The 15229-nt window shown below is 33.3% G+C and overlaps 1 protein-coding gene across 7 annotated transcripts in view; it reads right to left on the bottom strand.

Moving 5' to 3' along the window:
- The window catches only part of Iqcb1 (IQ motif containing B1), a 47295-nt gene that overhangs the window by 15578 nt on the left and 16488 nt on the right, over window positions 1–15229 (bottom strand). For all 7 annotated transcript variants that reach the window (XM_076942902.1, XM_034515208.2, XM_076942897.1 and 4 more), the window contains 5 exons: window positions 14276–14454; window positions 12130–12239; window positions 10230–10339; window positions 5357–5499; window positions 3037–3185 (listed from right to left, as the gene is read on the bottom strand). In XM_076942902.1, the coding sequence (XP_076799017.1) occupies window positions 3037–3185; window positions 5357–5499; window positions 10230–10339; window positions 12130–12239; window positions 14276–14454 (691 nt within the window). The remainder of the gene's footprint in view (window positions 1–3036; window positions 3186–5356; window positions 5500–10229; window positions 10340–12129; window positions 12240–14275; window positions 14455–15229) is intronic.

The following is a 15229-nucleotide window of genomic DNA, read 5'->3' as shown; positions in this document are numbered from 1 at the left end:
TTTTGCTAATTCTTTTTATGGATGCTTAGTGATGGATGAGTGTATAACATTGTGTATTAGCACTCTAGAGCCAAGCTACCCTTCTGGATCTAGAGATCAACCCTTTCTGAGTTACTGCTGATTTTTAAAAAGATGAAAAAAGAAGAAATCATCTAAAAACATTCAAAAGCAACATTCAAATTTAGCTGCAATTCTAATATTGCAACACTCACTACCAAGAACTCTAATTTATCTATGAGAACAAAGAACTCTAATTATTGAAGTGTTTTCAGTGTTCCTTTATTTGGGGAGCATGTCTAGCTACGTAGCCCAGGAATGCTTGGAACTTGCTATGAAGTCTAGGTTGACGCTGAATTTGAGATCCTGATTCAATCTCTTGAGTGCCTGGATTAGAGATGTAATCTACTACATTTCATTTTGTAATCTTTTTCCTTCTACTTTTATCAACTAAAAAATATACTGCCTCAATTAGGTGTGATAGTGCACTATGATATTAGTAGTGAGGGGTGAGAAAAGATAATTTAAGCTCAAAGTTAGCAACCTGGGAGGCATAGTGAGACACTGTCTTAAGAGGGGTCCAGGTTTTTGTTTTGCTTTACAAAGCAAGAAACAGAAGGTAGATAAATGGCTTAACTTTGCTTTTGTTGCCAAGTACCTGAGAAACCAATTGTTCCTAAAAGACAAATAAATGTAAAGGATAACCTTACTGCTTTGTATTTACTTTTAATGAAGCTGATGAATTATTTCTCCCTTTCTCTCTCTCTTCCTTTGAAATGAGAACTTGCTGTGTAAACCAGGATGGTTTCAACCTTAGAAATCATGGGATTCTCTGGCCTCAGCCTTTAGAGGTCATGTTACAATGCTTGGCTTAATCTTTTCTTTCTTTCTTTTTTAAAAAAACCACTAAATGAAAATTGCTATAGAAATATAATACAGATCACAAATCCTAGTTATTTTAAATTTCATGTAATATAATGTAATAATATAAAATATATCTCAGTTATATAAAACTTAACTATATGTGCTAGCTAGTTTTTATGTCAACTTGACAAAAGCTAAAGTTATTTTGGAAAAAGAAACCTCAACTGAAAAAAAAATGCTCCTACCAGAAAGGTCTGTGGAAAAGCCTACAGAACATTTTCTTGATTGATGATTAATGTGAGCAGGACCAGCTCAATATGGGTGGTGCAACTCCTGGGCTAGTGGGTGCTATAAAAAACAAAGCAGGCTGAGCATTAAGCCAGGAAGCAGCATTCCTCCGTAGCCTCTGCTCTAGTTCCTGCCTTCAAGTTCCTGCCCTGACTTCCCTCCCTCAGTGATGTTACTGGAAGCGTAAGATGAAATAAATCCTTTTTTCTCCAAGTTGCAGTTGGTCATAGTGTTTTTATCACATCTGTGGAAGTCCTAAGATGCTATATGTAACATTAGCATTCCAACATAGGCAATATGAACATATTAATGAGAATATATATATGCAACACAGGCTTTCCCACAAATCAATCTAGTTGGGCAGCTATCACAAAGAAGGCAAATAAAATATCTCTAACAAGAAGCATCTTCAACTGGATATAAATGAGCTATCCTCAGGTTGCCTTGGGTCACTCTCTTTGGCTCAGGGTAAATATCAGGTTTGTTACATATACAACATGAGGAGGAAGAGACAGATCACTCTTCACATTTCCCTAGTATTTATTCTACTGGTTTTTGATGGTTTAGAAATATCTTCATAAGAATGGAAAGACAACTGAGCAGTTAAGACTGCAAACTGCTCTTGCAGAAAACCACAAGTTTAGTTCTCAGCACCCATGGCTCACAACTACCTGTAACTGTCTTCAGGCACTGTGATGCTTCTGGCATCAGGGGGTATTAGCACTCAAGTGCACACACCCACACAGATAGACACACATGCTTACATACACTTTAAAAAATTAAAACATCCTTATCAATGTTAACCCACATTGAGTGCTCAAAATTTATCATGGTACGAAATGAGAATTAACAGTAAAACCTACAAAAAAGGTGATTAAGCTACATGCTTTCAGACTTGAAATCTTTTTTTTAAGATTTATTTTATTTATTTCATGTATATGAGTACACTGTAGCTGTCTTCAGACACAGAAGAGGGAATTGGATCCCATTACAGATGGTTGTGAGCCACCACGTGGTTGCTGGGAATTGTACTCAGGACCTCTGGAAGAGCAGTCAGTGCTCTTAACCGCTGAGCCATCTCTCCAGCCCCAGACTTGAAATCTTAATAGAAGCCTAATGATGTATAAGAGAAGTAAGTATTAGACAGAAAAGGTTACTAAGTGAAAAAAGAAGCCCTGTGCTATGCTTTTCCAAGATAATATGACTTACTATACATAATCCCTAGGAAAACTACCATTATGAATACCATTCTACAATTCAAGAGTTCTAATTATATGTACTAATTATAGCTAGTAGCTAGTACTTTCTCTGTAACTTGACTATTTTAAAAGAATCAAATAAAATATACATTTGCACAGGACTGAAATTTACAGACTTTAGAATCCTCACGTATGTCATCTGATTCTGATGTATATATATAACAGTTTATAAAAGACAGAATATCCATTCATATCAAGCTTGTTGAGAGCTGACACCAATATAAAAGGCTTAGTTCCCTATCCTTGAGGCACTTGCAGGCCAAATAGGAGAGACAAATAAGCAACAGTAACAAGGTTACAATCTAGGAAATGGCATACAAGATTTTAAAGCAGTACTTGGACTTGGTATCTAAACCAGCTTGAGCAGAGGCAAATAAGTGTTGTTTGTATTGTTTTTTGTTTGTTTAAATGTAGGCTGCTAGAGATTGAGCCTCGGGTCTTGCACATGCTAGGGAAGTACTCAGCTAATGAGCTATACTTACAGTCCCAGGTTCTTATTTTATAAAGAAAATAAGCTCAGAAAAGCAAACGGGCTTGATCACAGATTTATATTTGGTAAACAGCAAAGTCAATTTTGAACACTTGTTTGCCTCCTTATGTAGAGCTGCGTATACTATAGCAGACTCACTGCTCTTTGAAGTGTGACGGCTGCTTTATACTCTGTGAGAGATGGCCTCTGTTGGCGAAAATTCTTCCTTTCCCTGTACCCTCTCCAATGTTTCTGGATAGTCAATGCTGATTTCTCTTCCATTTCCCTATTGTACTTCTCCACTTGACCTAAAGAGATGACAGGCATTATTATAACATACTCAGCTATGTTCTCTCAAGGTCTGAAGTTAGGACAACAGTAGTAATAATGATTTTACAGGTTTTTTTAAAAAGTATTTTTCAATACTGTTTACACTAGTTTGTCTATCTCTTTCATTTTATAATAGTTCTAAGACTGTAGAAAGTAAAGCTTTCCTAGAATATTCAGTTTCTTTCCAAAAAGGACTTATAATATTACAATCCCAGAGTAAGGAGAAAAGGGATAAAAGGCCAATACCAAAAGCAGTCTGACAAATAAACAAACAAACAAATAAATAAATAAATAAATAAATAAAAATAAAAAGTCATGAATCCATGTAGGAAAGCATTTGGGATGACCAGAGGAAGTGAACAAAATGTATTTATGTGCTCTTTAATCTACTCTGTCAGTTTCCGAACTTCTGATAGTTCACACAAATAAGCTTCCTTTGACTTTGGAGTTGGTTCACAGAATTCAGGGTTCATAGTAGTTAAATGAAAGAACAAAGCTATAGAACACAGCACCAGTGGTTAACACAAAGAAGGTATCTTAGAGAGAGGATTAAAAAACTAATTGGATTTAATGGCTGACCTGATATAGAAGAGTGACAAAGAAAATGTAAGAATGCTGATTGAAACTGAACAGATTTTTGATGCCATTTACATGAAATGGGGAATCAACGGAGAGGAAATTTGGAAATAAGACTTTAGTTTTGGAAACATCTGTGAGTTGCAAAGAAAACTATCCAGTAGAAAAGATGGTCATAGCAGCAGCCATTAACTACATGTGGCCAGGCCACTAAGTAGATTTAAATAAAGTAAAATTAAACATTCAAAGTCCTGAAGTACAGTAGCACATTTTAAATACTCAGTTGCTACTTCTAGCTACTGCTACTGTACTGGTTGATAGAGACAGAACTTTTCAATGATAACATAGATGTGTTATTGGGCAGTGCTAATGGGGAATGCTTAGTGCTGCTTATGAGAAAGTAGGATGAGAAGCTAGGTATGAGGGTGCTAAGCATTTTGCTGATAGCTGATAGCATAGTTATGGATGGGACATATAAAGTAAGACAGCGTGAGAATAACTGACAAAGAATAAATTCTGAAAAATATATTTAAAGTAAAAGGAGAGAGTGAACAAGTGAATGTTCCTGGGAATGAGTAATAAAAAGGGAAGTAAATGAATGATGAAAAACCTATATATGAGGGGATAGACACATTGCTCAGCTGCTAAGAGTACTTTCTAGCATGCATGAAACTCTCTCTGGGTTCAATCCTTAGCAATGCATAAAGTCAGAAGGGGTGGCCTACACTTGTAATCCAAACACTTGGGAGGTAGAAGCAGGAGGGTGAAAGTTCAAGATCATCTTTAACTATGTACTGAAGTCATCCCAGACTATATGAGTTCCTGTCAAAAAACAAAACAAAACACAACAAAAAATTCTAGGGCATAGATGGTTAAGCTGATAAAGTGGTTACTATGTAAACATGAGAATCAGAGCTTGGATTCCTAATACCTATGTAAACATCTGGGCACGGTGGCACATGGCTGTAACCCCAGTACTGAGAGACTAGGAAGAGCCAAGCAGTCCTGACAGTTTGATGGCCAGCTAGCCCAGGCAATCACTGAGTTACAAGGGTCTATGAGAGAACCTGTCTCAAAACTAAAGTGGAGAGGGCTAGAGGAAGATACCTTATGTTGACCTCTACCCATATATACATATGTATACCCACTACACATATATAAGCATGTACACATAGATACACCACCACAGAATGTTTTTATTAATTCAGTTTCATTTGTCACAAATGTTAAGATGGTGTCACAGATTTTATACTAGGGAATGGATGAAGTTCAGATGAAAGACTGGAGTCCTTTCAAATTGTTTTTAATGTCATTGGCCACTATCTTTAATTATGAACATTTATGTTTAACACATGTATCTGAAAGTAAAAAAAAAATTAAGTTATAGGTATGAGTCAGAAAAGCTGTAATTTTTAAAATCTAGAGCTGTAATATGATTTCTCTAGGGAAAGAAAAAAGAGAGAAAAGGCAAAGGTTCAAAAGGAGAAAGAACAAAGAAATTTTACCAGGTAAGCAAAAAACTTGGTTTAAGATATTCTAATATTCTTACATTTATAAAGTTGATATTATTCACCTGGATGAATTATTTCAAGCATACTCAAACGTGACTCTCGGGAAAGTCTCATGGCTCTCTGTCTTTGAAGTTGCAATCTTAATCTAAGGTCTTCTTCTTCCTTCTGCCTATTTAGCTCCAACAACATCTTTGTTCGTTTAGATCTGTAAAAGAAAAGGAATAAGTTCCTTACATACAATTTTATAAAACATGTCCAGCAAGAAATGTATGAAAAATCTTGATCTCAAGAGTAATCAAACATGTAAAGACAAAAATGTTCTGGAAGGTAACTCCTAGCATTGTAGGGTTGTAATGGTTTATATATGCTTGGCCCAGGGAGTGGCACTTTTAGAAGGTGTAACCCTGTTGTGGTAGTCTGGCCTGGTTGGAGTAGGCATGTCACTGTGGGTGTGAGCTTTAAGACCGTCATCCTAGCTGCCTGGAAGCCAGTATTCTGCTAGCAGCCTTCAAATGAAGATGTGGAATTCTCAGCTCCTCCTGCACCATGCCTACCTGAATGCTGCCATGTTCTTGCCTTGATGATTATAGAGTGAACCTCTGAACCTGTAAGCCAGCCCCAATTAAATGTTGTTCTTATGAGAGTTGCCTTGGGCATACTGTCTGTTCATAGCAGTAAAACCCTAACAAAGATAAGGGTATAATGAAATACATTGTTCTTATATATAAACTTCTCTATAGAGATGTTTGGATAAATATATCAAAAATCCAAAGAAATATTTTAAATACAAATAAAAATGCTAAAAAATATAGACGAGCCAATTCTACTTCTAATACTTTTCTTACTGAAATAATCAAATATATAAAGGCATGGTCAAGGATGTTGTAGCATAGTATTACAGTGGTAACAAACTGAAAAGTATTTCATTATAGTGGATTGAATAAAGAAATATTGAGTCATTTAACCAATGGAATTTTATTTATTTTTAAAATAGAAAACTTGCAAAAACTTAGTGACATGTACTGTTAGGTAAAAATAAAATGAAAATATAGAAGAATATGCCAAGTGGTGGTGGCACACACCTTTAATCTCAGTGCTTGGGAGGCAGGAGGATCTCTGAGTTTACCAAGTTCCAAGGACAGCCAGGCCTACAAAAAGAAAACCTGTCTCAAAAAAACAAAGAAACACACATATACACACACACACACATATATATACATATACATTACATTGTATATACATTATGTATAATATATAATACATTATATATTATACATATATATAATTATACCATATATATACATATACATATATATGTATATAATTATACCATAAAGTGTAAACCAGTTGAAATTTTAACGTTTTAAAATAATTACATAGAAATATAAATTATTTTAAAACGTTAAAATTTCAACAGTGGTTTACACTTTATGGTATAATTATATCTAACTTTTAACTTTTTGGTTTTTCTTTTTCTTTCTTTTTCATTTTGTTTAAGATTTATGGGGCAAGAGAGATGGCTCTACAGTTAAGAACACTAGCTCTTCTTCCAGAGGTCCCAAGTTAAACTGCTAGCACCTACATGGTGGGTCACAACTGTTTAACTTCAGTCCAAAAATCTTGACCTTATTCTTGACACCACAAGCACCAAGAATACATGTGGTACAGACATATATGCAGACAAAATACTCATTACTTTATAAAAATTAAAAACAAATGTGTTTTACATTTATCTGTCTACATGTCTGCATGTGCAACACATGCATGTCTAGTGCCTATAGAGGCCAGACTAGGGTGTCAGAGCCTGACACTGACACTAGGGATGCAGTGTGAGCCACCATACGGATACTGAAAATTGAACTCAGGTCCTGTACAAGAGTAGCAAAGGCTCTTAACTGCTGAAATATCTCCCCAGACCTCTATTTTTCGTTTTGTTAAATTTGATTTTTAATTACATTTATTGTCTCTGTGTGTCCCATGTATTCTATTTGTGTTCAATGTCAGCTATGGAGCATGTGAGATCAGAGGACACCCCGAAGGAGTCAGTTTTCTCCTTCTACAATGCTGGTCCTGGGGATCTAAAAGTCATCAGGCTGGATGACAGACATCCTTATCCCAATTAGCCATCTAGTCTACCCCCAGATATAGGTATTTTTCAACTATTTACTAAATACACAGTTTTATAACTGACTATAAAGTTTTCTGTGTTCAAAGACGTTTTGTTTCATTATAATTTCTATATTTTCTGCTATTTACCAAATTGTTTTTCAACTACTGCAACCTCATCTTTGATACTTCCTATATGTGTCAGTATGTAAAGCATCACAAATATTAGTATTCAGTATATACATTCAAAATATTTTTAGGTACCCATAGAGGAAAATCAGGAAGATATGGAAGAGGATAATATACTATATTTGCATGTCTCAAGATTATTTTTTTTCTCCCAACAGCAACAACAAAAATAAATACTTCAAAAAACAAATTAGGAGTTTGAACCCTGAGGGGGTTACATGAGACATTGTCTCAATAAAATAAAACAACAGTACCCTCAAACAAAATAACCTCCAAACAAAATGAGTAAGTTAACATACCACAGAGATACTTATATAGCCACATTAATTGATACATTCTTTACAATGACTAAGAAATGGTGGCACTTAGATATGTATGAACAGATAGAAGGATAAAGAAAATATGGTACATATATAGAATGGTTTTATTCAGCCATAAAGAAAAACAAATTCATGAAATTTGCATAAAATGAAGAGAACTAGAAATTATTAAAGCTAGACTAAGACATATATGCAGAACCTGTATTAAATTTTGTGTGTATGTTTAATGAAACTATAAAGAGGACTGTGAAAAGGTAAAATGATATCTTAAGGAGAGGTAAAGAAAAAATGAGTTTATTTGAGGTAGGGAAGAGAACTAGCCAGAGGTGGAGACAAGGAGTATGGTGAGGGTAGTGATGGAGGGAGGAAAAACAAAGTTTACCAGCACATATGTGTGAAAATGCTATAAAGAAACTTATTACTCTGTATGCTAGCTTAAATTTTTTAAATGATATTAATTAATATTAATTAAGATTCTGTAATACACATTTACATAAATGAACTCACAATCCTGAGGTCCTGAGGGTTTTTTTTTTCAGTGTAGTGATTAGACTGCAAGCTAACTATGCATTCTAGCATTGAACTAAGCCCTAATCTAGAATTATATGTATTAAGGGCAGAAATTATATGTATTTTTCATCCTATTTTTAAAGTGCCATATACTAAAACCTTTTAAATTATTCTAAATGTATTATCTCAACCTTGTTAGGCACATGAACTTTAGTAATTCATTCATGTAATTTTTTACAATGCTGGTAAGTCAACCTAAGGTCTTGCTAGAAAAATGTTCTACCACTGAATTATATCCAGCCCTCTTTATACCCTTTGAGACAGGGTCTCTGCTAAATTGTCCAGCAGTAGCAGCTTTCATCTCATTCTGTAATCCAGGCAGGGTTTAAACATATGTTCTTCTTGCCTCAGTTTCCTGAGTAGGTGAGATCACTGGCCTGTGCCACAAAACACAGCCATTATCTCTATTTTCTAGATTTGAAATTTGAGGCTAAGAATTTTGATAACTTGTCAATAAGTTGCTGAAGCCAGATACAAACTCAAGTCTGTTACTTTCTCTCTCTCCATATATGTACATATACAAACACACACACACACACACACACACACAATTTTGGGATCCTTTCATATAATTACATATGTAAAATAATATACACATACATAAAATGGACATATCTCCAGCCCCCCATGTGTGTATATGTATGCATCTATGTATGTATATGTACACACACACACAATCTTCTTGATGAATGTTTGAAAACTTGATACTTTCTTTGCTGATAACACTCATGCCCAAAAGTAAAAATACTTGTCTTTAAATTTGTCTAGAAGAAAGTTTTTATAGGATATCCACTAAATAGCAAAGCCAGAGCGATTAATTGTGTGACAGTTTTGAGCAGTTATTTTTAGATGTTTTTGTAACAGAAATGCAGCTGCAGTTAATAAAAGTATGGTTTCAGTTTTTAAAGGTTACTTCTGTAATATGTCAGTTTCACTTTGTTGAGTTAAATTTAGCTTTAAGTAATGATGAATGAAAATAAAATCACCTCTGAATAGCTCTACTTTATCATCAATGTTAACTATTTTTTAAGTTTATTTTTGCTATGATTTATTCTGTAATCTTTAATAATGTGGCTAGGTTAGTAATATCAGAAGAAGGTGACCCACATCTTCAGTATTTCATTTTTAATAACTGAAGTAGAAATCAATACTTTTGTCATATCTAAAGGATCACATTTGCCCATGCTATATTTACTCAGGAAATCTTGGTCAATACCTTTAATCTTTATGTATCCACAAATATAATTATATATATGAGCACTTATGAGTACTGCTGGTTTTGAGGATTTAACACTATAAATTTCACTGGCTCCCTCTTCAGGATTGGCCCACAAACCTGGATAGGAAGTGGACAGGACTGAGTATTGGATTCCATCAGATTTGTCATATTATGCCCTTTGTTCTGAAAGGGTACCTGGCTACTTGAGCGTTGGTACTCAGTAACACTATGGAACAGAATAAAGACAAGAATAAAACAACACACATTAGGAAAGTAAAAAGAAAAGAAAAAAAAAAACACACACACAAATACTCCCCTCCCCCACTTGCATTCAACTGTGCTCTGGTAATGCTCTCATATTGTTTTTTCTTCTTTTTTCCTCTTTTTTCTTCTTTTTTCCTTTTTTTCTTTTTCCTTTTTTTTCTTTCTTTCTTTCTTTCTTTTTTTTTTTTTGGTGGGTGAATGGGATTACAAATTTACATGCAAAGTTAGATCATCATTTCAACCAAAAATTTGGTTTGGGTTTTCTACCTGAAACTCCTCTGCAAGGCAATCACAGCAGACGGAAGCTTCTTTAATCTCTTTCTGGTCTGGAAACCTTTCCAATAGGCTTGAATCAAGCAAGCTGCTTTATGTAGTTTCTGAAATTATATACCAGAAATAATTTTGATACACTCTAGAAAAGTCTTTTTGAGAAGTTTATCTTTTAAAATACCAGGCCAGGATAAGTGTTAATCATCATCTCGAGACAGATGGGTAGCCAGAAACATGAAGTTCATCAGGTCCAGAATGTCCACCTATGCTTACTATATCTCACTTTCCAGATATAATGTTAAGCTCAGGTAATATCTAGAATATATTCAAGGTAGTCTAGTTAGCTTTAAATTCTCTATCTGATCTCACTTTCTTTTCTTTTTTTTTTAAATAAACTTTTATTTTATATTTAAAATTTATTTACTTATTTTACGTATATGAGTACATTGTTGCTATTTTCATACACACCAGATGAGAGCATCAGATCCCATTACAGATGGTTGTGGGCCAACATGTGGTTGCTAGGAAATGAACTCAAGACCTATGGAAGTGCTCTTAACTACTGAGTCATCTCTCCAGCCTCTCACTTCCTTTTTAAGGACTTCACAACTCTGCCTTAATCTTTTATAATCTATTTTGAGCTAAGGTCTTTTGTTTTGTTGGATTTAGTTTTTGAAACTACATTTTGTTAGATAGCCAATGCTGACCCAAAATTATGATCCTTCTGCCCCAGCCTCTGAAGCACCAGGATTAAATGTGTGCCACCATGGCCAGGGAGCTATCTTGCTTATGTTTAGTACTTTTAAAAGATTTATTTTTATTATTTTTAATTAATGTGTATGTGTGTGCATGCACATATGTAGAAGGCAAGGTTTCAAATCCCCCTAGAACTGGACATGCAGGCATTTCTGAGCCATCCAACATGGCTGCTGACAATAGAATTCAAGTCCTTTGCAAGAGCAGTATGCAGTGTTGACCCATTGCTCCAGTCCATTTAGAATTAGCAACTTGATTAGGCTTAGGCTATTAATTTTATTAATATAATTTATGAAAAAAGAAAATGTATTATTTTGTATCAATGAATAAGAAAGCTCACCACAGGTGGCCATATATATTAAGTTCTGTTGACTATGTATGTATGTATGTGACTATGTATGTGCAAATCTGTTTTAATTCTGTAAGCTTTTAGGATGCTATTTTTAGTCTGTTCATCATATGTATAATGTTGAAAATAGTCTATGGAAGTAAAATTCTTTTCCTTTACTCTCTTCCTTCCAAATTTCTCCCTTTATTCTCTTGCCTAAACTGTACTTCCTTTCAATTACCATTTGTTTAGGATTTTAGGTACATAATAATCTCATTTCCTTTTACTCTAAAAATATATTTTATTATTTTAGACTCTACTTTTCATATTTAAAGGCCTCACCTAAAATCACAAAAGTGTGTCTCTACAGAAGTAAGGTAGCTGGAGCCTCCATTTTGAGTATATGTTGAGGATGTATGATAAAATAAAACCTCTCACATCTCAAACATAATTTTATTAATACAATTTATGAAAAGAGGAAAAGTATTATTTTGTATCAATGAATAAGAAGGCTCACCACAGGTGGCCATATATACTTTGTAAAATGAGAGATATTTTTAATGAAAATGAAGTTTAAATGGCTTACTGATAAAGAGTAAATAGAGGATTTCATGAGACATCTTAAAAAAAAATTAACCTGCTCAAATCTATAAATAGATATAAAAGGAAGATTGAAATTGCATTGAAATGGAAATCTATTGAACAGAAATAATATTTTGCTTAAAGTGTTAAGAGAAGGAAAGTGAGCCATATTTAAGGAGAACCAAAGTTCAATACAGTTATCAAATATCACACAAATTATTTTTATAATACCTGTTCTTCTACTTCCTGATGGATCTTAGGGGTTAAAAGATCAACGAGCTGTCTAAGTTCTCGACTAAATTCTGTAAGAGTTTCCTGTTTATTTAGCAGACTTCTAAGTCCTGAAATATAATAACAAAACAAAACAATTATCAATAAAGTAAGATTTTTTTAAAATCTAGGTATTAATGAAATTAAAGTCTTGTTTGAAAATGAAGAAATACAACAATATGATTAAGTATATGGTTTTACTTTTTCTCAATGATTGCTGTATTGAGGTCTTTCCAATCTTCCTCTGTTGTGATCATTTTTATGTCCCTCACTTGTGACATCTGAATGTAAGAGTGTCTAAATAATTGCAGTAAGTCAGAGAAAAAAGAATTTGTTTTCTTTTCGACATAAACACCTTAAATTGAAACACCTTAAATTCTTAGGAAGGTAAATTATAAACACATTACCTATGTACGCCTATCTTGTAGAAGCACTTAAGCAGGTTATTATTAGTTGCTATTAGTAAGTTTTATTAATCAATTCTTCTTACACTAACATCTATAGTTTGGAGGTAAGCCAGAAGTGCTACGACATTAGGACACTGCATTTTAATTCCCAAATAACACAGTATCATAAAAAGTAACCTTTGATTCTAAAGCATGTGATATAATAAAAATAAGTAAGCAAATAAAAATGCCTTTCATGTACATCTGGGGCTGCCATCATATGGATCATTGAGATACAAGTGCTCAGCAACACTTACAACTGCAAAATAGCTCAGTGAATCTGAGTAAATTCTGCTGCTGCAATTTTATCATTCAAAAAAATGGAGAGAATACCAAGGTCAATTTTACTTTTTTGTTGTTTTCATTTTTTTTTTATTAGGGTTGGGGTTTAAGACAGAGCTCACTATGTAGCTCTGGCTGTCCTAGTACACCACTCTATAGACCAGGCTGGCCTTGGGCTCACAGAGATCTGTCTGCCGCTGCCTCTCAAATGCTGGGATTAAAGACATATGCTACCACACATAGAAATCTAACTGCAGTACTAAAAAATGTATGTCTAGTATAGTAACAACTAGAGGTCTAATGCTGGTGCTAATTCTATCATTTTTCTTGCAATATATAAAATAATTAAATTATCTATATTAATGACACATAAGGAAAGTTACTAAAACACCTTTTGAATCATCAAGATTAAAGGCTATTCTAATTGATTAGTAATTAAACAGACCCTACAAATTTTAAGTCTCATGAATCATTTTATATTAAGCATATTTAATGAACTAAAACCCAGCATTTTACTATACTGAATATAAATACATTGGTTAACATAAAACTAACATATAATTCTGGATGGTAATTGGAAAATTACAGTCTTTAGTAAATGACCTAACTTTTTCATGCCTCTTATTCCATGTATATATGGATAAGAATATCCTTTAGTATTAAATTCCTTTAGTATTAGTAATTCCTTTAGTATTAAAGGAATGTTATAAAAATTAAATATAAGTATGGAGATTAAATTAACACTCTCACACAAGAATGGTAGTTAACAATGAGTTCATTTACTCTCAAGATTTATGACTTTTCAATTAATGAGTTTGGATGTGATATATATATATATATATATATATATATATATATACACACACACACACATATATATACATATATGGTATATACAAAAATATATGTAATACATTAAAATATATGAATATATCACATATGTATATCACATATAAGATTATGTTATGTAATTATATATTATACATATCATATATAATAAATATAATATTTTTTGAGTAAAGGCCGTAAAAGACTAAGGGATTAATTATTAACTGATAATAATGCACAATTCTATTATCTTCTCTAGAATAAATTTGGATAAGGTCATAGTCATCTTTGGTCATTATTTTCTTATACTATTTGGTATATTCAGTATAAATATTTTTGTCAGAAAGGGAATAAACATTATAACACCATCAACAAAATATGTAAGTTGTCTGTTGATTATATAGTGATATCTGTTCTGAAATGGCATATATTGTAATAGGTTTGTCTGCACAGTTCAGGTACTAACTTTTCAAAATATAAGGGTTTTATCATTCATAAACTGTCAATGCATTTCTATCTTTGAGAATAACAAGAAAATATGTATGTCCTACCTTTATAGCAGGCACTTAGTCTCAGTAAAATCAAAATTTCCTGATGGGATTCAGCCAGTACTAGTAGGAGCTTTGTAGCAGTACTTCTTATGACTGGACTAGGAGTTGATAAAAGCTTGAAAAGAATTTCATCTAAAATAGAATGCAGGGCTTTTCCTTCTATTTTGAGTAAATTACCACTAATAGGACAGAATAAAAAAGTATAATTAATAATTCATACATGGTTATCACAACAAATTTAAAATAAATGTTTTAGTAACTTAAATGCCTGTGTGTGGCCTAGTCCATGAAGATATATCTTTTAAAGTATATAACTTTGTTTTAAGAATTTAGACTCTAACATATTAAGTCAACTAACATTTCAGATTTCCTACTGTGAGCAGGGGACCACCTAAGTTCAATAGAGAATACAAAGTAGATGAAGGTCCCCTCTTTCTTCTCAGAGAAACTTGTTATAAAATTGAATATTAAAAAAATGTAAGATTAAGTAAGTGCTTCAAAACCTTCAGGGTGACAAGACTTGCAGTAAGATTCAACAATTAAATGACATACATGTGCTTAATTTATAAAGAACATTTAATTTTGTTTGGCATTTTTTAACTATCATTTTGCATTACTATTGTGAACTTTTTGTTTTGCTGTTTTGTTTGGGCTTTTGTTTTACTGTTTTGTTTGGGCTTTTGTTTTACTGGCCTTTTGTTTGTTTGTTTTTATGTTCATTTCTGTGTTTCAGTGGAGTTTTACATTTTTTGATTTTTTTTTTTTTTTTTTTAAAGAGACAGAAAAAGAACATAAAGTTTGCTAGGTACTAGGGAGAGGTAAGGAGGACCTGAGAGAAACTAGGAAAGGTGAAAAATCTTGATCAAGCCAGGAAGGTGGTAGTGGTGGTGGTGGTGGTGATGATGGTAGTGCATGCCTTTAATTCCAGCTCTTGGGAGACAGAGGCAGGTGGAT

The sequence above is a fragment of the Arvicanthis niloticus genome, chromosome 12 (genome assembly GCF_011762505.2).
Source record: "Arvicanthis niloticus isolate mArvNil1 chromosome 12, mArvNil1.pat.X, whole genome shotgun sequence".
Lineage (NCBI taxonomy): Eukaryota > Metazoa > Chordata > Mammalia > Rodentia > Muridae > Arvicanthis > Arvicanthis niloticus.
This window is presented reverse-complemented; position numbering and strand designations above follow the sequence as displayed.